Below are 23,166 nucleotides of genomic sequence, written 5' to 3'. Positions count from 1 at the left end.
AACCTAAACCACAAATTAGAAGTTTAATAAAGCAACTTGTTGATGCTCAAGAGATTCTCAAAACTGCATGTTATCTAAAGCTTTAGAACACAGTGCAGATTCTCAATCTGATTCCCTTCTCCAAGGTAATTTTCACACACAGAATATATCAAGTTACAGAGAAGACTCCTATTAATTTGTCTAATACTTTTAATAAACCTTCCAATAAGCCACACAGTATTTTACTACACGTTAGACTACTGTGTATAGAATTTAGTAAACTTTTTAATTGCAGAACAACTAATAACCTATGAGATAAAGGAAGTTTTTTGCCTCCTTTGGATTAACTGAACAGTGCAGTTTTAAAACTCTTCTCAAAAAAATTACTAAATAAGGTACTTCAGTTATATAAATTTTCAACTTACCTTTTTCCTGTGAATTCTGCTTGACCCTTCTTATTGAAGATGAATTTGGAGTCATTATATCCCCATCCATTCCACTTCAGAAGTTCTTGCCTTAAAGGGATAAAAAAATTTAAGTGAGAATGTTAGCATATGGTAAACCCAAAATGATTTGCAGTTATATGGCTTTGGAAAAAAGTCTTATCAGATAGCAATTCAAGAAAACAAGTACATACCAAAAGTACATAGCTTAATAGAATTAAAAGTAATTCTGCAGCCACAACCGTTACTCCTCCAGATTGCATCCTAAGACTTAAAAGACATGATGCTTTATAAAAACAACCACCAGTTTAAGTCAATGCATACTGTATGGTGATATTCTCAAATTGAGAAGAGTTAATGTTTGAAAGATGCTTGGTTTTAAATCTATACATAAATACTTACACAAATAGGTAATAGCTGAATATTTTCAGAATAAAAAGTTTTAGCATTATTATTCTGTCAAGAAAATTTTAAATTTTAGTTGTTTGACATTACTGTAATCCCACTGCATTCTTAATAACATTCACTCAATGAGGCACTCAGACGCATTTGGATTGAGAATATATTTTGGAAAGTCAAAAAACCCAAACCCCAAGAACTGCAGGAATAACATACCAAATACAAGCCGAATGTGCCACCATAAGGGAATATAAAAAACCCAAAACCACAACTGCCAAAATACAACCACAATATTGAAATACCTTAAGCACAACCATACCAAAACAGAGGAGCTCTTAATCATAAAAATCATCTAAAGTACATCAATGTAAGCATATTTAAAACTTAGAGATACACAGAGTAATTACACATTAATGTAACTTTGCTTTAAAAGTTTTCCATTTATTTACATTAGAAATGAAGTACTAACCTAAAACCTGAATTTTAGTTAAAAGGCATCTCAAAGAAGTCTGAAAACAGGTTATTTACCTCACTCCACTATATACAGTGAATGTAGCTCTTATTCTCAGACTGTATAATGTAAGAGAGTAAGATGATCAGGGTGACCATTTCAGAAAGACCTCACAATTCAGAGAAAGTACTGCCTAAGTCACTTGTAACTCCAGCATTACGTACAAGATAACTGGGTGATGATTGATTACCAAAGGCCTTCATTAGAAAGATAATATTAACATAGGCTGCTGACATACTGTCAGTGTTGTAATTAAACAGACTTGGCTTAATCAAAATTTGTTTTCTTCAAACTGCCTGTACAAAAGGCTTTAATCAAATAAAAAAGGCCATAGATATGTATTTCATTACAATTGTTTGAATCAGACATTTGAACAAGCCTTTGACAAATCTAGCACTTTAAGCAAACTTTATAGAGCAGTTTCAGTACTCTGTAACTGATAACAGTTTTGTGAAATGCCCGTCTATGTTGTTCTTCCACATAGACGAATTGATTCTAAAATTTCAGAAAAAATTAAACTACTTGAGCAGACAGCTGTGCAGATAGGGAAGCCCCTCTGGCTGCTTCCTCTGTCAATAGAGTTGATCTTTATACATGTAGTGTTCACTCAGAAAAGGGCAAGGATCCACTCATGTTCGATAGCACAGGAATGCCTTGTGCTATTGTATTAACATGACATATTATGAAAAAGTGTTCTTAATGCATGTTATGCAGTCTTGCCTATTTTTACACATATTCCTATATTCTATATTTATAAATATTGTGTATATTTATAAGAAATTCCACAAAGACACCACGTCATACACAGTTGAGCTGTTCCCAGCTGAGAACAAGCTGACACAAAATTGGCCAACTCAAGTGGCATTTATTTTTTTAAACTAAGTGTTCCCCTCAAATCCCCATCATTGCAGTCCTCCTCAAAGCAAGATTTCTCCCTCTGCTGACTAAACATAGTATTTCTGTACACCTGATCTCTGTCAAACCCTGTAAAGTCAGAACTGACTTGATATTAATAAGCAAAATTTGAGCAAGGCTCGAGCAGCTTCACCCCTAACTTAGGAGGCAAGTCCTCTTGCAAGGCAGTGCCACAATAAGTGTGCCAAGTATGATGCATGAAACAGGCTAGAGAAACTAGCTGCAAAGCTGGAGACAATCAGATCAACCAAGACACACAAGAACAGGCTCTAAAGGAACTGGTGACATGAGATAAGCTGATAAAGCACAGCTTTGAAACTATCATTAGTCCTGATGTCAGCGCATATAGATATGTCCCACAAAATCCAGAGAAGGTACTATTAAGGCACTGAACAAAGACCCAGATACAAAGTGTTTTTGCTAGGCTGACTGCATTCCCAGTTGTTTGCCTTTTCTAAAGGCCTACTTTCCTAGGTTGGTGTTAAACTACCTGATGCTTTCATCAGGCTTTAAAAATACAGAACAGAGGTTGAGAGTTTTTACTTAAGAGTTTATTTTCAGGTTGAATTACTCCCGAATAAAGTTTACTCTGCCAGAGAACATAGCTCTTGTTATTGGTGTGATGAGAATAATCAAATTAAAATCTAATATAACAGTTTGCATGTTTGTAGAACAGCTGGTTCTGAAACATCTCAGCTACCTCATAACACAAAGTCAGATTTCCCCCCTGCCCTGCATAACAGGCAGTATTATATCTTGACAGGTAAATGCCACAAAAGTTAAGCATTTAATTTTTATATTCAAAGCTACACTGAGCAAGTCTGAGGTTTCTGTCTGGAGACAGGAAAGGCTGTTTTTGAAACCAGTCGCCTTACATTTAACCTTTCTTTTGTTCCACCATACCAGAGCACTACCAGTTTAAGAACTGCTGTTTGATTTACTTACTGTCATTCCTAGCACTTCATGCCTACACACCAAGAACAAGTTAAAGGAAGCACTGCATGCAGCTCCCTAAAAGAGAAGCCTAAAAAGACCAACCAGATTTTAAAAGAAGGAATGATTAGTCAGCTCCGATTTATTTGTAACTGACATGACCTGCAGGAAGACCAAGACCACCAAGGAAGATCTTCTCACATACCATTTGAAAGGTATACTCTTCATGAACAAGAGCTGGTGAACCTCAAGACTCCAAGGAATTGCCTTCAGTGCTAAGGAAAGAGGGAGGCATCAGATGAGATCTGCAAGCCTCCTTGACTACTGAGACAATGTCAGTGTCATACTGATAGAATTCAAAGACTGTAGCAGAACTTTTTCAAAGAGTGTTACATACTAGTTGACACATTATTCAGAAGAGGCACAAGCAGGTCTGCAAGACAGAGGCCAGGCCAGTATGCTTTTCTTCCCCAGGTGTGCCTCACTACCCCAGATCCCTCAAGTAAGGGAAATGCACTATAACACACACACACCTGCTCTGCATTTCCTTGTCTTTCCAGCTTACATTTGGAAATTAAAACCAGAATTTGACAGCATAATAAACAGAAGGCAAACAAGGAAGAAAGTCTTTTTCTAATCCTAAGTGTTGTAACAGCATTCCTCCCTCTTCTTCATTTTCATACTGCCCTTTTGCAGCATTATTTATACAGTCACCATTCCTTAGAAAAAGCTTTTCATACCCCAGCTCCAGTGCAGCACTCCCACTGCCCTCTGTAATGCCCCAGTGTAGCAATTAGAGCTGCCTGCCAGATTAGCATCATGTTTACCTGCCTCTCAAGAATGATCCAAGCTGTGACTGAGCAATCGATGCAGCCTTCTTAGGAAATGTAGCTTTTCATTCCCAAAATCTCAGTGTTAAACTCATTCCAGAAGAATATAAAGGGCAGAAAGAATTGCTGAGCATCTGCAGACCTAAGCATACATTAAGAGCTCCCTCCATGTATGAGTACTCAACTTATCCAATCCTGGCTCTGAGACCAAGGGACTCAAAGTACACATCGATCTGCAACTAATATGTACCACCATTACACCTACCTAGACTTTTAAAAATTATTTATCCTTTAACACTTCAGTATTTTGTACCATCCGAAAGTTTCCCTTGTAGTAAAAGTTTCTAGCCTCATTCTTCAAAAATTCAAGAATTTGATTGCTAAATGGTAAAACAACAAAAATAACCTGAATACTCTGTATAATATCTAAATACTCTGAATAATATCTGAATACCTCAAAATATGTTAAAAAAAACACTTTCCAAAAACAAACATAGACAGACTCATCAACATTTGGTATTATTCTTGCTTTAAGCTCAGTGTTACTCAGCTCTGTACTGTACCTGAACTGTCTCATTTAAAGACAACACCTTTCCTATTCTGTACATTGGCTTCAACAAAATAGCAAGCTCACTGACTCTACTTTCATCTTTGACAGAAATATGGAATATTTTAGCCAGAAACAGTAGGAAATGACCAGTTCTTTCTTGCCTTCTAACTTAAAAGCCAGAAATTCACTACTGAAACGTATTAAGTACTATAAAGCAAAGCTTGCTTAATTTTTAATATATATTTTTATATACATGCACAAAATTATATTGTCTGAAGGGAAAAAAACTGAAAGAAAACAAGTTACCATGGAAACAGTAACAACAGGAGATGAAAACAGTGTTACTAGGTTAAGTGAATTTAAATATTTCACTTTCTTTACAATGCCCAACACTGAAATATTAGTTTGACTCAATGCAATAAGGATTTTTACAGCAAAATAAGAAGAGTTGAGTGTTGTCTGCATTTTTCTGGAAAACTGGCTATGGAATAATCAAGGAGACACTGGGCAGGATGCTGTTGAGGTCACAGCACAAGGCACTATATTAAGCCCCCAAATGACCATTAAGGTCCCTACAAACTGGGCAGAAGCTCATGAGGTGGCAGCATGCCCAGTCACAGGGTGCAGAAGGGTGGCTCCCGATCCACCAGCTGAACTAATGCTCCTGAGGCATCCAGTCACTCAGCTGGGCAGACAGAGGCCTCCAGACCTACACTATTTCAGCAAAACTGTACCTCCCAGCACTCTCCAAATCTTGTGTTTTAGTGAGAGGCACACTGACTGGCTGAAAAAGTTCTTGTGTCTCCCTAGGAAACTGAAGAACAAGCACAGGATCTACCACAAGTTTCCAAGCTCAGCATCCAAAGTTCAACCCACATGGTAATTAAACCATGGATATCATTTTTCAGTAGCTTCAAATTCCCATCACAAGTATGTATCAAACATCTGCATACACAATACTTACAACTGCCAGTTGAGAAGAGTTTTTATCGTGGTTTAAACCCAGCCAGCAACTAAGCACCACGCAGCCACTCACTCACTTCCCCCCGCCACCCAGTGGGATGGGGGAGAAAAATCGGGAAAAGTAGTAAAACTTGTGGGTTGAGATAAGAACAGTTTAATAGAACAGAAAAGAAGAAACTAATAATGATAATGATAACACTATTAAAATGACAACAGTAGTAATAAAAGGATTGGAATATACAAATGATGCACAGTGCATTTGCTTACCACCCACCGATCAACACCCAGTTAGTTCCCGAGCAGCAATCCCTCCCAGGCCAACTCCCCCCATTTTATATACTGGGCATGACATCACATAGTATGGAATACCCCTTTGGCCAGTTTGGCTCAGCTGTCCTGGCTGTGTCCCCTCCCAACTTCTTGTGCCCCTCCAGCTTTCTCGCTGGCTGGGCATGAGAAGCTGAAAAATCCTTGACTTTAGTCTAAACACTACTTAGCAACAACTGAAAACATCAGTGTGTTATCAACATTCTTCTCATACCTAACTCAAAAAACATAGCACTATACCAGCTACTAGGAAGACAATTAACTCTATCCCAGCTCAAACCAGGACAGTTTTATACTGCAAAATAAAAGCATCACCAACAGTTACAGAGCATTTTATTTTCCAAGGTCTAAAACACATTCATATTATAACACCAGAAGTAAAACACAAAGTTTTTTCACCTATGATAAAGTTATGAGATCATGTTCAATGAAATATCAGAACCAAGATAAAGTAATGAATGAACTCCAAACTTTAGCATCATATGATTTAACAAAGAATGGAATTGCCTCATTACACAGACATACCATCTAAGCACATAAATATCAACAAAACTCCCCCCTTCTCCAAAATAATCTGAAGATCTGGTACTTTATAAACAAAACTGAGACAAACAGGCTAATTTACTCAAAGGACAAGTGACAGTTTCATATATTTTCTTCAGAAAAGATGAAAGTGCAGTTCAACCCAGCTGAATCAATGTGACTCAGGTGGAACAAAGCCAAGATGCTCACATCAATTTCCTTACAATAACCACCAGCATTTTCAATCCAATCACCAGCTGATGCTCAGCATTAAAACAACATATACATAAAACACTCAGACACTCCTGTTCATGATCCAAAAACCAGCACATTCTTGGAAATTAGTTTAAAGTGGTAGTTTTAGGGCTACCACATGGGCTAAAGCACCAATATTTGCCTAATCTAACAATGCAAAGAAGTCTTGCAGGTTGTATAGTTCTTGCAAAACTCAGTGCATGGGTGCAGTAAGACTGAGGCAGTACTATGGTGCTAAGAGGCTACAACAAGACAACATTACCCAAACAGTAACTCCTCAAAGCCTACCTCAGCTGGACTTTTGGTTACCAACTCAGACCACCAGCTGGAAATTCAGAACCTTTTCCAGAGGTGACACCAGAAGGTCACTCTCCCTCTCCTCTGGAGCAGTCTCTCCATTTGGGTTATATAGTCACACTTCCCAACCAAGTAAGCAAGACACTCCAGAGTGTTTTTAAAGCCAGTAGGTAATCAGTATGAGGTGCCTGGAAATTAGGAATGCAGCCCAAGGAATCCCTTCAAGAACTGCTTTGTGAAAGCATCATTTATCTGGAGAAGAAAGCCATGCTGCAGGCAGGGACTATCTGCTGTTTCATTCTTACATTTCTTCCCTCTCAGAGGATCTTCCCTGCAGCAAACCAAATGTAATCACTCTCAAGCCTAAAGTCAAATAACATCTGTTCTCTAACCTTAGATACATTCAAGTTTCAGCTAAACCCCTGCAGCTGCACGTACACCTGATTCAGTTGCTATTCTGTTGACTGAATATCAGATATGGCAACACAAACCTGGGTTCATAGTTACAGCTTAAATCTACAGTAAGCTACAAATGCAGACACAAGATTTTAGGCATAAGACTTGAAGGATTTAGGTACTCAAAAGCGGTGTGCTTTGTTTTTTAAAAAACTGTTCTGATAAAACAAATGTTAACTCTCCTTACACATGTTCCTATCCTCAACTATTTCATTACTCTTCATTTCACCACACTGTAATAAAAAAAGCCCCAAGGAATAAGGAAATCAGTGTTTCTCTACTGTTCTTTCATAGAAAGCTTAAGTCAATTAGGGTGAATTAAAGATCCAGGAAAGCCAAGACATTATAACTAAGCTTCTCAGTATACACTTAGCCAAATGATTATTCTTATGCAACAGAATACTTTACTAGAAGCTACCTCTATTCCACCTACTACTTTAGTTGACGCTGGTTTCATTTTTGTCTTCAAAGAGACTGCTCTACTACAAAAACTGCATGCACATGGCTACTTCCAGGCAGCAAATGAACAAGCACTTAAAGATTTTTTCAAACACTACAGATCAGTCTTTTAAGAAGTATTTTTTGAAAGCTTGCAAAACCAGGAAAGCTGCCTCACTATCTTAAAAAAATGAGTTAATGAAGCACTAAATTGTCTGCCATTTATTTGCTCTAGCAAAATAAGCTCAGTTCCTGAACAACACTGTTTTACCTATTGCATAGAGAATTTTTAGCATCTGATGTATTTGCTACAGAGCGTAAGTGCTGAAGAAAACTTTTTGGCCTATACCATCAACCCTGAAGACTTGCACACAACAGCCCAATTTTGGATATAACAACACTACAGAGGCATTATGCTTGTCCATCATGTTCAGCCTACAATTGATTTTTTTAATACTTCACATGACTTGTTCTCTACTAAGAGGTATATTATATTTCAGGAAAGTCTAGTTGGCTGCAACCTGTTACACTACAGATGTCCTTACTTCACCCCAGTTCAAAGTAGCTTCTACGAAGTTCAAGTAATTACTCTAGTCTATAGCATTAACAGATCATTCTATTCAGTTTTAAAAAAACAAATCAAGTTTGAATAAATAGCTATATATACACACATTCATTTTCCTGTACATCACAGTTCAGATCTCAGTAGATATCAAGAAGTCTATCTACAAAATTCTTTCAGTTTTTGCTGTAAGCTGCTATTTGCTTTCATATAACAATCCATATTGTACTTTATATATCAAACATAGTTTACACTTCTATCTTCTATCTTCATTTTTTTCTAATAAAATTTAACCAATGAATATAGCCAGTTTGGTTTACTTGGTATCAAATGATCTGATAATACTTCTTATATTACTTAAATTCTTACAGATTTCTTACATTTCATCTGCCTGACACTCAACAACTTGGAGCTAGAAGACAGACAGGAATTCCTGTTGAAGCAATTTGAATATGAAGTCACATTTGCCTTCAGATTATGACACTTCCTTTTTTTAGGCTGCTTCCATATTAGAATCTTCTTTCTTTAACCATTCCTCTACTTCAAGCATTAAATTTCACTAGCTATTAACCGCTCTGATGCAATCACAGAGCCTCCTGCGAACTGCCACACCTTCCTCAATGCAACAGGCTCCTACTCTTCTGATTTAAGACTCTCTAGTGGCACCAGCCCTTTCCTCCTTGACGTAAGTTTCCAACACCTTAAGCTCAGAAATCAGCTATACCAGGATTCAGTTTATTGTCAAGTGTTGCTTAAACACTGTTGTCTAAAGAGTCAAGTGTTTGTAATAAAATAAAGATTGCTCTGAATATTGGTGGTAAGATATGAAGCCTCTTTGACATTACTTGTTAAATTCAAGTAGCATCAACTCTTTAGGAGTTAATTCATGTTGCTGCTTGAAGTCATAATCACTACCAGCAACTACAGCAAGAATTGCAAGAGTCTGTATGAAGGTATGGCAATATTAACGCATTACCCTGAGCAACCTGGGTGTGAACTTGATAGAGCAAGTGGCTGGCTATACACTCATCCCTTAGTTTACCTTGGATAACGGTATGCCCATAATAATTGAGAGATCCACAAGCCTCTCTTCATCCCACAGGAAAGAAGCTTCTCTACAAAGAGATAGGAAAATCAGGAAATCCTGCCCTGCTTTCTCTTGCTCCAGGACAGAAAAATTTTAAGCCTATGAGCTACTGAGTCAACATTTAGTTATAACCAATTAATACTCCCTTTTAACAAGGGCCAAATTGTTTAAAGTTTTATTTGAATAACTTATAATACAAGCTATTATGGCAAGATTAACATCAGTGCATGCTCCACCTCTGAGGCACTCATTTTCTAGCATACATAACAGTTACTCTGGTACAATTGTGTTCTAGGGAGTTGTGGCACCTTACTGTTTTCAAAGCAGTACAGGTTGAACACTACTTCTTCTTCATCTTCAAAATAACTGTATGTAAGTTTTTAATTCATGTCTCACCAGCAAAGCAAGTTTATTAGTAACAAGTCAACAAAGGTCAACAGCATAACATAAAAGCTCAGAAAAGTAATTTCAAGGAAGAGTTCTTTTCCAACTCAATTTTTTTAGTAAGTTTTTCAGCATGCTTATCATCCTGTTAATGCTTCAGCACACGTTGTCTAACACTGTCTATGATCCCCATCTTCCACTGCAACACTGAATTAAAATATGAAACTCAAGCCAGGAATGCCACCAAGAAATAACATCTCTCCACTCTTCTAGTACTTAAGATTTCCCTCAAGAGGATACTCAGATGAATATAGGGTTGCTTGTCTTTTTAGAGGACCTTTCCCATCTCAATAATCATCATTTTAAGAAGCAGGAAGCATATTACAATCTTTAAACACATCAATCTGCAAACATATTGTTTAGCCTTCACAAACATTTTTATTTGGAAACAGGAACAGTTAGATGAGCACCCACAGACTCTCAGTCAACTCCACATACTCTCCTTCCTCCCCTCTACTGGTGGTGAACAACGTCTGGATAAGATCCTTAACAGTTTGGTCTTTGAACTATCAACAAGAAAGCCATGTTTCTGCACATCACTGTCTAGTAACTATTGGATAAGCAGCCAGAAAAATTTTCCCGTGATCAGAGACATACACCTAAAGTACTACAACGGGGCGGGGGGGGGGGGGGGGTCATAGGAAGTCTTCTACTTTGCAGAAGAAATGCAAGATGAGAAGAGTGCACCTAAATCCAGTACAATAGTGTCTGTAGCTTTGACACCATTTCAAACAGGAAAAGATGCAACAAGCATAACGAACAAAAATTTTGCTTAAGGTACTTCTGGCTGCAGCTTTGCTAGGAAAACTTAAAGCAGTAGTTCAAAACTGGCAGAAAAGCTGAATCATCATACAGAAGACTGCAAGAAAAAAAGCATCTGGGTTTGGATTGTCCTAATGTTGTTGATAAAAGCCATGCAATATCACAGTACCCATCTATAGGTCAGTTATTTTTACCAGATTTTTCGGTCAACCTTTTAGGCGTCACAAATAGATCAACCAGCTCCAGATTAGCTGGAAGTCACTAGAACAGGACTCCAGATGTTCATCACTTGCCACCTCCAAATCAGTATAGGCAACAAAATTGTCTTTATTCCCCCATCACTCACTTCAAAACCTGGGAATTATCCTCAAACACAAACTCTACCTAGATCCTCATATCCAAGACAAATATATTTAAGTATCAAAATTGTCACCTGCAACATCTCAAACATGTTTCAACCACTTCTCAAGTGTTCAGAGGGAACCTTAAGACAGAAATACATCTCCCTTTAAGATTTTTTTGTTCCTACACATACAAAAAGGCTGGGCTCCAAGTATATCAAGACAGTTGTACCTATGGTGCAGACCAAGCTTTCCAGCACCTCCCTTACACTCCCACAGCAAAGTATCCAGCAGTTGCACCATTTTGATCATAAGCTCCTTGAAACAACATAATTTTTATTCTTAATCCAGAACAAGTTATTTAGAGTAAAAATAGCAATCCATTATGATCCTATAGCAAATCCTAATACGGGAGAGCAATGTCGGTAACTTGTAGAAGTACACGTGTTAAGTTCACTATGCCCATGTTTCTATGGAGAAAGAAGCTATCCTTCAGGTCACACGCCTCTTCACAAAAGCCTGTTTCTCCCGGTCTTCAAGGATGAAATAACTGGCTGTAGAAATTATGCAATAATCCATTTAAACTATATCCTTGAAAACTAGCTAAACTGGTATTTTTTTCTGAAACAGTGATTTCTTCCCTAGCTAAACTGGTATTTTTTCTGAAACAATGATTTCTTCCTAAACTCAAACCAAAGAAAAACTCAATACAGAAGGCAACAATTCTGGAATGACCCATTTCTTCCAGTGAGCAGCACTGTTTGACACATCTCCTGCAAGAGCATCAAATCCCTCTCAGTGAGAGCTAAAGGCTTTCAAGGTTGTTAACATTTGACTACATGCCCATGACATCCCAGTCCTCCCAAACCAGGCAAGCTCAGCTTGTGGCCCTGGGCCACAAATGGCATGTTAGAATAATTCAGACTGTCCCCTGCTCTCTTCTTGAAAAAAAAGTTGAGCGCAAACCATGGGATGAATGGATTTTCCTCAAAGGAAGCAACAACTCTCTTATCCACTACTTGCCCTATCTGCCTCTTTACTGCCTCCATACACTACCATACTGGTCCCTGTACACAGCTCAATGGAGAGCAATAGGTTGGCTATAATCTAAACCGTAACATGCTCTTACAGACTAGCAAGCCAACACACATATAGAAAATCCACATCTGAGAAGGGGAAATCACAAAACAAATACAAGTCCTCCCTGACAGAAAAATGGGCCTCATGATGATAAATTACATGAAACTGTATCATGGTATTATAATTGTAGCATTTGAAAGAATCTGCTAGAAAAATAAATCCAAGACCCAGTGAAACAGTTCTGAACTAGACAATTTCACTATTTGTCTTCCCTTGGTCTGATGTGACCTGAGATTCCTTACTACTAAATACGGTAAGAAACAGAAAAGGTAGTTAATATACTTAAATCTATTCATTTTCTAAGAAACTTGAGTTAGAGCCTAATGTACAAGTACGTTTTTGGCAGCATTCACATAAAGTGAAGATTCCACATATCTGTGAACAGAGGAGGACTGAAAGCCCATACACAAACTTTGTTTTTCACACGTGCTGCATTCTTCATTATAACAGCCACAAAGTATCTTACAAACATTGAACCTCTTCTCCAGTTATTAAGGTGACTATGAACGACCTTCCATTTTAATACAACCCCACCCACTACAAAAACAAGCGAGAGGCTGAAGACCACCTTCTTTCAGGTTCATCCAGCCCCCGCAGTGGTGAATCGCTTCAGCGCTTCCCCCGCGTTTGGGCTTAGCCCCATCCTCCTCCCCGCCGCTGCCTTCCCGACATCTCCCAGCCCAGCTGACCCCGCAGCTCCCCGCACAGCCCACGCGGGGCCTCTCCCGGGCCCCATCAGCCCACGCCCGTCCCCGGCCGGGAGCGAGACCGCTCTCCGCAGCGCCGGCTGCCCTAGCCCTCACCCGCACCGGCAGCCGGCCGCCCCGGGAGCCCGCCCAGCCTGGCGCGGACCCCCCCTCCCCCGGCGCGGCCCGGGGCCCGCTGCCCCGCGGGGACCCCCGCCCGCACCCACCGCTTCTTCGGGATAGAGCCGGAGGCCGGCCCGGCGGAGCCCCCCTGCGCCTTGCAGGGGCTCAGGGAGAGCGCTTCCCGCTCCGGAGCCCGCGGTGAGCCCCGCAGGTGACCAGAGATGATGCGCAGCCGCCGCCGGGCGGAGGACGGGGAGCCGCCGCCGCCGCTTTCCGCTGCCTCCTCCGCCGCGGCCGCCATCGCACTTCCGTGTTGTGCCGCCGATCGCCACCGGGTGAGAGGTCGGGCGGGCGGAAGACGGGTCCCGGCGCTCCCCTCATACGGGCCGTCCCGGCATGCACCGCCGCCCGCGCGCCTCCCGCCCCGCCCCGGGGGAGCCGTGGTGCGCGCGGCCCCGTGAGGAGGGGGGTTCCCGCCGCCGCGGGAGCTGAGGCGTTACACCCCCACCCCCCCCCGTGCGGTGACCCGACCCCGCGCGGCTCTCCTTTCCTCAGACGGCAGCGGGGGAGGGCGCGCCTATGGCTGGAGCTTCGAAGCCGAGGCCTGCTTCCATCAGCAGCCGTGCAGCCCGCCAGAATAGCTGCCTGCCTCAGCAGCTCAGGACTTACGTGACGAAACATGAGAGAAAAAAGGCTTTATTAGAGATTTCTCACATCTTGTGCTGTAGTTATCACCCCTTTAATCTCTTAAACATGAGGGAACACAGGTGCGTGTTCATTACAGGTGAGGATTGCCTAAGTTACTGATGAAATGCTAATTAATGGCAATCACATAGGTGGGTTACTTAAGAAATAGGTTGGTGAGGTGACAGATCATCCTACAGGAGTTACAGATTTTACCATGACTGTTGACAGGGACACAAGGCCCTGGTGAGTGGAAGGCTGCGGAGCCAAGTGCGTCTGCCTGTGTAACCTGGCTGTTCTTCCCATGCCATATGTTGCTAGAAGAGAGGCTCCCGGTGAGCCGCTCCCCCCCCCCCCCCCCAGTAAACCCACACCACAAAATGAATGCTGACTGGCTGGAGGGACTATATCCCCTTTTGTAGTGGGGACAGCCATCGCTGGTTACGGAACTGTCAGTCCTGACCGTGTTTGAGCCCTGTGGGAACAGCTGGGATTCACCCTGTAGCATCACTGTGAAGAGGGAGAAGAATTGGGATTTAAGGGGAGATACAGATGTGATGCCAACCCCAGGTGCTGTCTGGTACTAGGAATTTACTTTCATGCGCTGGAGTGCTTTGGTCACCTTTGAATTTCCACTCAGGAAAAGATGTGGAAACTGGAAAGATTTTAAAGGAGAACAGATGAGAAGAGGGGTTTTTTTCATCAGAGAATGAAAAAAGGCTGAACAAACTGAGTCCCTTAAAGAAGACTAAGGAAGATAGGTTATCAGTCTTCAGATATGCAAAAGACTGCTAGGAAGTGAAAGGGAGCAATCAATCTGCACTTCATGTCCCAGCTACGTTGGTGAGAAGTAATGAGCTCAAACTGCAAGATACAGCTTCAGTATACCAGTATAACATCAGACTACTTTCTAATGGCAGTGAAAATTAAAAACTGTTGTAGTCTGCCTAAGTAGAGAATAAAGTCACCTTCGTTAGTGTTAAGAACAGACAACATACATCTTTCAGAGAATACATCGTTATAAGCAGTTCTGCTTGGGTCAAGGTGATGGGCTACATGACCTACTCAGATTAATTCCAACTTCTTCCCTGTGATGTCAAATACCTCACACTGTTGAAGCCTACTCAGTTGTCACACACGACCTGTTTTCATGATCAGCTTTTGGAGCTGGATGGCACTGACCAGCTTTTTTGAAGTCTTGAAGTGGAATACTAATATCTATACGATTACTAATACTTTTGTAATGATGTTTTGCCTATTGTTGATTTATTTGTTTATTCCTTCCTCATACACCCCTATGCTTGTTATGTCATGTATATGAAATAAAATCACATGAAAATTCGTAAAACTCTTACCTTACCCTCTTTTGAATCTCTTTCAGGGACCTATTTCTCCCATGATACTTCAGCTTGATACCTTTCCATTAGCTAAGCAACTACCAGAAAGTTCTCCAGGGAGCAGCATCTAGCCGAAAGTTCTCCAGGGAGCAATACGTAGTGCACAAGCAGTGAGACTTTGGTTCAGTTCCCTACTTCACATGCAATATTTTTGCCTCTCTGAGTCAAAGCTCCCCATATATAAACCAGGGAAAATAGTATCTCCCTAGAGAGACTGATTTGAAGATAAGTACACTAAGGACTGTGTGACAATATAGGATCAACCCCTATAAGACCTACTGATGGAAAGCAGTACATAAAAGCCACCCAGGTATTATTACTATTTGTTTTGCTTTTATTCTCACTGTTGTTAATTGATTTTATGCCCTTTGTGTACTTTGACTAGAAAATAGTTTGCAATTTTCCTGGGGCAGGAATTGCACTAGTTGCAATGGGGTCTCAGCTTTAGGTTAGGTTTCTGGTATTACTGCAACATAAACAGCTGTTCCGGCAGTTTGATAGTTTGGTTATGGAGTTAAATTTCCCCCATGTGAATAATTTGTATACTACTTTCTGGATTAACTCATGCATATCCACATTTAACTGTCTGCTGCTGTGGAGGCAGTCTGTAGGGAACAAACACGGGTCTCTTGACTGAGTTTCCATTCACATTGTTTACTGAAGTTCTGGTTATAGCTGGGGGGACTTTAAGTCACAGTTATCTAAATCTTTTCAGGTTGCTGAACGCTGGCAAAGAGATACTAGATTCATTGTAGTAGGCTTCAGATTCTCCTAGAATATTTCTTTGTATCACAGTCACTTGTAAGGAACAATAATGAGCCCAATGGTCATTTATTTGATCCTAATCATAGAGGTTCCCAGTAAAAAATTGAATTCAACTAGTTTCTGATAAGCAAGATTTGTCACCACCTCAGAACTTAATTCTCAAAGAAGTTCCCGATTAATTCTCAAGTGCGTGTGTGGCTGGAGATCTAACTGGGGGTATTAGAGGCATGGTGGTATGGTTTGGAAACCAGTGAGAACCCTTATCTTACACAGAGCAAAGGTACAGCTAAACGACACCTTGTTTTTGTGCAAGAGGGGTCTTTGCTTACAGTAAGAAAGCTGAGTTCCTGCCAGTGCTCTGCATGCAATCCTCAGTTCCCTTGGAAGGATGGCAATCTTTATAAAAAGAAACACTAACATAATGTACTGGTGGATTGTGAGGTCGTCGTTTCTCATCATTTGCCTGAAGTGAACCACTGGCATATTTTCAAAAAATATGTCTAATTGATTCATATAAAGTCTATCTGATAAGTAGAAGTGCTGAAAAGAAAACTTAGGAAACATAACAATTTTGGAAGTAATATGGTTGTGACAACAAAGAGAACTGATTTCAGTAAAAATGCCAGCAGATCTACGACGTGGTAGTTTGAAGTAAGCTAATCATTGCTGAGCCAGAGCGGCAACATTCGCCGTTCCATGAGCTGTCCTTCCCATATACCTGAATGCATCTGCAAGCATGAGTGAGATGCCAGGTCAACGTGACACTCGTCATGTCACCAAGGACCTGCATGTCCAGAATTCTGGACACTGTCATTTTTAAGAAACATAGTTTTAAAGAGAGTTTACAGTGTAATACAAAATAAAGTAGCCAAAATACTTTAAACTTTCAGAGAGGTCATCATAACAAGGTGTCTCACAGCTCTATTATGTAGTAGTCCCGTGGGAGAGCACAGAGGGAAGGAACATGCTGCTCTGGATGAACGCTGCACTGTTGGGTAACCCATACGCAGGCTGTGAAAAGAAAAGACTCTTCTGATAAATTTTCTTGCCTTGAATGAAGTCCTTCAACAGATTGTTGAAAATCACCTAATGTAGCATGAGAGCCCTTGAGATGTAGCTATCAGATGTGGAAAATTAATTGATGGGATACACATCCACTCTTAGAAGCTTCAGCAACTTACAAGTTGCTGAAATAGCAACTGTACACATATCTAGAAGAGAAGGTAGAGCACTATATTCAACTTAAACTGTAAAAAGAATTTTGAAAATTTTCAAAGAAGTTTTACTGAAACCTGAGAAAGTTCCTGGTCCCAGATGAAACTAGCAGGAGTTTCCAGTGCTATAGTACATGCCTGTGCTGTTCCTTAACTGACTAAATAGTGGAAAAATGTTATGGGATTTTGTATTTATTTTTCACTTTTAAAGTAGCACAGCTGTGCGTTATAATTCTTAATTCACCTCACTGCTTCTGAGGACAACAGAAGAACATTATCGTAATATTAGCCAATGAGAAAATGAACATAAAGAATCCTTTGCTTTCTAGAAAGGTGGGAAATTAGAAACTAATTTTTTCAAGAATCTTAATTTCATGGCACTACTTGCAAGGTTAAAACAGAAGGAAACACCTACTTGAATAAGGTGTGGTTTAGATGTTCTTGATTTCTCCAGTTCAACTGCTATTCAGATATGATTGACACTAATCTATTAGAACACCTTTTGGTTCTGTACCCCTGTACAAAAAGCCACCACCTACAGATGAGGTGGGGTTTTGGCCCCCTTAGGTACAGAATGGGTGTGGGACATTCACAGCTGAATCATGGGCTCAGAAGAAGCTGATGAAGCAATAAAAGGGGGAAAAGAGCATAAGCCCTTGAGATCACCTCTGGATTAGTCATTTTTTCACCGGGGGGAAAAAAAAAAAAAAAGCTTACACCCATTCATTAACCTGTCATTCAACACCAAGTAATTCATGCTCTGGGAGGAGTTTTGTTGATATTTGAATGGGCCAAGAATTTTTCCTGAAAGGAGCCAATTTGTCTAAGACCTACTTAGGCTTTGTGCCATTTTTATGGAGTCAGCAGAGACCCTGGGCGAAAGGCACCGCATCCATCCATCCATCCACTACCAGCTTATGGCAATATGGGGCTCAACTTGCAGGCCTTAGTGCCACAGAAGGAGAAAGGCCCAGGTCTCAGAGCTTACAGCTAGGGAGCAGTCTGCAGGACCTGAAGCCACTGGCAAGGATCAGCCTGGATTGGAAAGGTTGCACAAGGATAGGAGGAACTGAAACTAGGAAAAAGGTGATAAAAGCCTGCAGAGCATGGGCCATGAATGCAACGTCCTACCTAGGGATCTGCTGACCTTTTTTATTTGGAAAAGGTTAGTGGGCATCATGTTCTCTCTTTAAACATACAAAAAATACAAATGTTTTTGTACATGGTGGTCAACTCTCTCCTGGTAAAGAGAGAAAGTATCAAAGATAATCAACTCAGCTTTCAGTTGACAAGATTATTTGAACAGCTTAGAAATGCTAGAGCTTAGAAGTAAGTCTGTATCTGAACAACAGCTAATCACTGAGAAGCAAGTGCTAAATCCTTGTCCATAATATATTAAAAAATGTGTATCAACTTCTCTGTGAAACTGCTGTGACTTCACTAAGCCTTCCACTGGTGCCCCAAGGCAGAGTTATTAGAAATACATTATTATTATCTGTGTACTAGTAATAACTCCAGATCTGACTTTTCTGTATATCACATTTTGCATGAAAGAAAAATACTTGCTAAATTGTTTGCTGTATGCATGGATGAGTTTGTGCATCAATCAGTTCAAGGCTGGCCTTTGCAAACTAGGTAAGACACATTTCTATTGGTTTCTTCTGATTACTTCTCATAGTAAAATCAGTTAAACCCTATCACTGCTAGCAATAGTAGCAGATATGTTTATCAATATACATGCTTCGCAGGTTCCCGGTGAACTTACTTCACCTTCTTCATTCTACTGTAATGACAGTCCTGCTTCATCCAAATAACTGAAGGGAAGAAAGGCAAGCTTCCTAGAAAACTCTGTGTGTTATCAATTAATATGTATAATATGACTGAAATAAGGGAGCTGCTAATGTCCTGTGTACAGCCCTCATCAGTTAATATTTAAAATAGGGAAACAATAACTAGACATAATTTAGGGTTTAGGAACTAACTATTAGAAAATGGGGCTTTATGTTTGTGTCAGAAGAGGTAATGGAATGTGGTCTGGTCAATAAACCTTGAAGAACTGCTTGGAACTGCCAAGGTTGGGGAAGAAGTAGGTAAAAGGTAATTCCTACATGGGGAAATCGGGACCACTGACTCATTGACCACCTACTCAAATGATACCACCTACTCAAAAGAAGACAATGAAGGAAGAAGACAGAGTCTGCGCACTAATTCATATTAGAGGCAAAGAAGAACGAACCAATCATTAAGGGAAATAATAATGAATATGTATTACTTAAGTATATAAATGTGGGAATTTTTGAGACAAAGGTGTGCTGTGTTGAGACAGGCACCCATTCATGCGCATCAATGAAATTAATGTGAAAATACCTTGACTCTGTGTGTTATTGGCTTGCACACTGGGTAAATGAACCCCGTTTGAGGGACAACATGCATAGAGATGTATAGCCCTGCCCAGTTCCAACTCTTCTGCAACGTATGTCAAAAGCCTCTCAAGAGAAAAAGCTTTCATACTTACTTATTGAGGCAATTCAGTAAAACCAACTAGAGTTACCACATATGGCTTCCTGCGGCTTTGTCAGTGAAAGTAGCCATAATTTGACATTTACAGACAGTTAGCTTTCAAGATGCGTATCCCAAAGGAGCTCAGGTATGGTTTGCACATTCTTTTTTACTGCCCCAAGACTTTCTCTCCTTCCCCTTTTTTAAGAGAGCTGTCAATTAAAGGGAAATGTAACTGCCCAGCATGACAAGGGAGCTTCTGTAGAAACTATTTGCCCCTACACTTTCCTGGCTGTTGCAACTCCTGTACACCTGCATTTTGTCTTGACTTCATCTCATAACTATTCTCAGTTCTATTTACTTTCAGAACCTACATTTTTCATTCCAGCTTTATGCCCTCCTGTGGAAGAGTCTGGCAGGAAGTGCTGCAACACTGAAAATCCCCTTTTGAGAAGCAGCATTGCCTTTCTCAGCCCAGTTTATGAATTTCTCCTGAAAAGAGTAGGTAGTTTCCTTCTGAGACATTTAATTCATATAATTATGATACTCTCCTCATTTGGATAGTTATGTATGTTTGGAAAGGAAAGATGCTGTTTTATATTTTCCCAAAATATATTGCTTTGATAGCCAGCAGACAGTAGAGAAGTGTTCCATGGGGAATTGAGGCAGGAGAAGCTGGCTATAGTAAACACTAATCAAATTCAACAATTTGTCCTGATAATCCTATATACTGGCATTCTCCTGTCCCCTGTGCTCCAATCTGTATGGAGTGTGAGGTCAACTCAGGATACTGCTAGAATCTCTTATGTATATCCAATCCTCCAGGGAGATACTGGGTGCTAGATTGTATTATAGCATTTTGTTAAATAATCTATTCTAAGTATGTAGTTCAATGCACTAAAATTCTTGCACTAAAATTCTTCCAATCCGCCACAATTTCTCAGATTTTAGAGAAGGAAGAAATGACCTAATAACAGCATTTGCTTAATTCTGTATTTCTCTTGCTTATGTCCCTAGACATATCATTGGTTCTAATAACCATTATTTTACTCCTAAGGGTATATAATGTATAAACTGTATTGTGGAAGAGAATGTTGCTCAGGTTTTAATTAGAAACTCAATCCCTGTGTATCCTTTTGAGAAGATTATATGTATGACAAGAGCTGTACAACTTCTGGGTGAGAAATAGCATCTCAGGAGGAGGAGAAATACAAGGGTATGGAGAGGGCTGATTGTGCTTGAATGCAGTTTAAGCCTGTTGGACTTTTTACCTGCTTAATTAAAATATGAAAAAGGTGCTGATGAAAAGCCTAGCGTATTTGTGTGGTTCTTGACTGAATCTTATTACAGAATTCTTTACTGCTGAAAATGGACGTTAATCAGCTAACTTAGCAGAAATGTTTGACATATTTCAATTAAAGCTGTAACACTTAACTGTTGTGAAAAACCCCTTTCCTAGATCAGATAGCAAGGCAGCTTAACAAACAAATCAGCTATTGCAAATCCTTCCTCAGAGTTTAATGAGAAGGAACAATTTCTTCTAGTGTCTATTACATTTTAAGACAATTACCTGAGTGTGCTCTAGGGAATACCAAGGTATGCAACATCAGACACACAATTAAGCAATGTAATTGTGTAAACACCGCATTTGGGACAGGCAGGATGTTTGAATAGACCGTGCAAGAACTGTTCCCAAATGGAAGCTGACAAATAATCATGGGATGCTTTAAAATGAACAAAACATTCTTTAAATGTGAGTTGTATTTGACTGAAGTGTTTGATTTTACTTTTAGGGTTCCCTTCACATAGCACCATTGTTCTATTCACTTTTCACGCAAAACAATTGATTTTTTTTTTCCTTTGCTTAAAACAATAGGGTTTTCCATGACCTGGAGGGAACTAGATGTCAAAGCAGAATGAAACAGCTACAGCTTAGATTAAAATCGTTAATTCTGTTTCAATAATACTTAGATTATCCTCATATGATCTTATATTACTCCATAATTATCTCCTATACAATAGTACAAATGTCCTGTAAAGGTAACTACTAATGGAAAGTTAAGATTTTATAACTAATAAGAGAGAAATTTTATTAAACAACTGATTTTCCCAGCCCATGATAGGTGCTTTGTGAAAATGGTAGACAGAATACAACTACTCTGAAGCCTCTGCATTTGTTCTGATATACGTAGGCACCCATATACTTTCATAACTGAGATCCACAGTCTTTCAACACACAGCTAAAAGTAAACACTATCCCTGCCATTAAGGTCTACTGAGGGCATGGTTTAAGCTGTGTCCTGATGTCTTGCAGCATATTTGCAGTTTATGCACTAAGCTACATGCACTCTTAGCCAAACAGCCAGTGGTCTCCCGATCCACTGTACTTGTACCTCTGTTCAGCCCTCGGTGATATTCACTTCCCTCTTAGTCTGTTCCCCCAAATTTTCCTTCAATGCTGTCTCATTCCTTCTAGTTTGGCCCAGCTTCCCTTTGCATTGCCAAATCAGAGGTGCCTTCTGACAAATCAAAGGTACTTTCCCTGTATGTACTAAGTGGATATAGGGGACTAATACAACTCATCTTCATTTTTAGAGACATGCTTCAAGATCTTAAGTTTAGAAAGACATTCAAGAACACAGGCAAAGATGATGAGAATGATTAGATAAGAGTCAGGCAGAGTGTAGACAGAAACAGGTGGTGGTATTAGGCATTTAATCGTCTCTTCATGTGCTGTGCCAAGAGGGGATCAAGTACCCTAAGCAATTACATAGCAAGATAATGGAGGCAAACTGAACATCCAGCAATGGCTTTTTATGTGCTTGTGCCACAGAAAGCTTCAGCAGGAGACTGCCAATGCCATGAACACGAGATCTTCTGTGTCCTTGTACCATGTTTCTTTTGTACCTCTGCGGTTCCTCAAAGAATGGAGTAATGGGAAGGAGGAATTGCGGTCAGCGAAAGAGGAATCAGAGGCACAGAGCTGTGAACAGGGAACTTAACTTAACCACAGGCTGGTGAGCGCCATCCACCATGTGCTGTTGCACTCATGGCTAACCACAGCAGGGAGTGATTTCCTGGTTTACATTCAGCTAAATTGTTGTTATGCCAGTACTATACCATTTGCATTTGGATTGGGGCAGAAACGTGCAGCTCCCACACCTCATTTTCATTCTCCTTTTTCTGGACCTGGATCTAAGCTCTTCAGTTTTGCCCCACCTGTGAAACAAAAACCAGAAGGAGGAGACAGGCTGAAGTAATAATAATGAGATCAAGTAGTAAATCAAGGAAGCTTGAACAAATGTAGCTAATTCTGTCATTCTGTGAAACAAAACAAATGTTGATTCAACTATAATTTAGGCTGAAGAGTCAAAGGCAGCTGAACAGAATATTTGTATCAGTAAAAGCAACATTTCTGCTCAGATGCAAATATGTTGCAGGTTTTAAAATATAGTTTTAACATCAGAGATGCTAGTAAAAAGGGATGATTTTCAGGATTTTGCAAATTACAGCACAGTATATTAAGAGGAATGAGTGGCAATTTATCTGAATATGCAAGGCTATAAACCGGAGCAGTTCAGCAGCTGCCCCAGAGGCAGCTAAACTGTCTTTGTGATGAGAGCGAGAGCCTCCTGGAGAAGGGT

General features: G+C 40.1%; 1 protein-coding gene across 1 annotated transcript in view; it reads right to left on the bottom strand.

Moving 5' to 3' along the window:
* AGPS (alkylglycerone phosphate synthase) overlaps window positions 1–13,313 on the bottom strand; it is a 61,952-nt gene extending 48,639 nt beyond the window's left edge. Inside the window, exons 1-2 of the mRNA XM_069781535.1 lie at window positions 13,068–13,313; window positions 405–494 (exon numbers count right to left, since the gene is read on the bottom strand). Coding sequence (XP_069637636.1) covers window positions 405–494; window positions 13,068–13,264 — 287 coding nt within the window. The 5' untranslated portion in view covers window positions 13,265–13,313. The remainder of the gene's footprint in view (window positions 1–404; window positions 495–13,067) is intronic.
* Between the last annotated feature and the right edge of the window lie 9,853 nt (window positions 13,314–23,166).

Source organism: Haliaeetus albicilla, chromosome 4 (assembly GCF_947461875.1).
Source record: "Haliaeetus albicilla chromosome 4, bHalAlb1.1, whole genome shotgun sequence".
In the NCBI taxonomy this organism is placed as follows: Eukaryota; Metazoa; Chordata; class Aves; order Accipitriformes; family Accipitridae; genus Haliaeetus; species Haliaeetus albicilla.
Note: the sequence above shows the minus strand (reverse complement) of the source record. Positions and strands in the feature narration are given on the sequence as shown.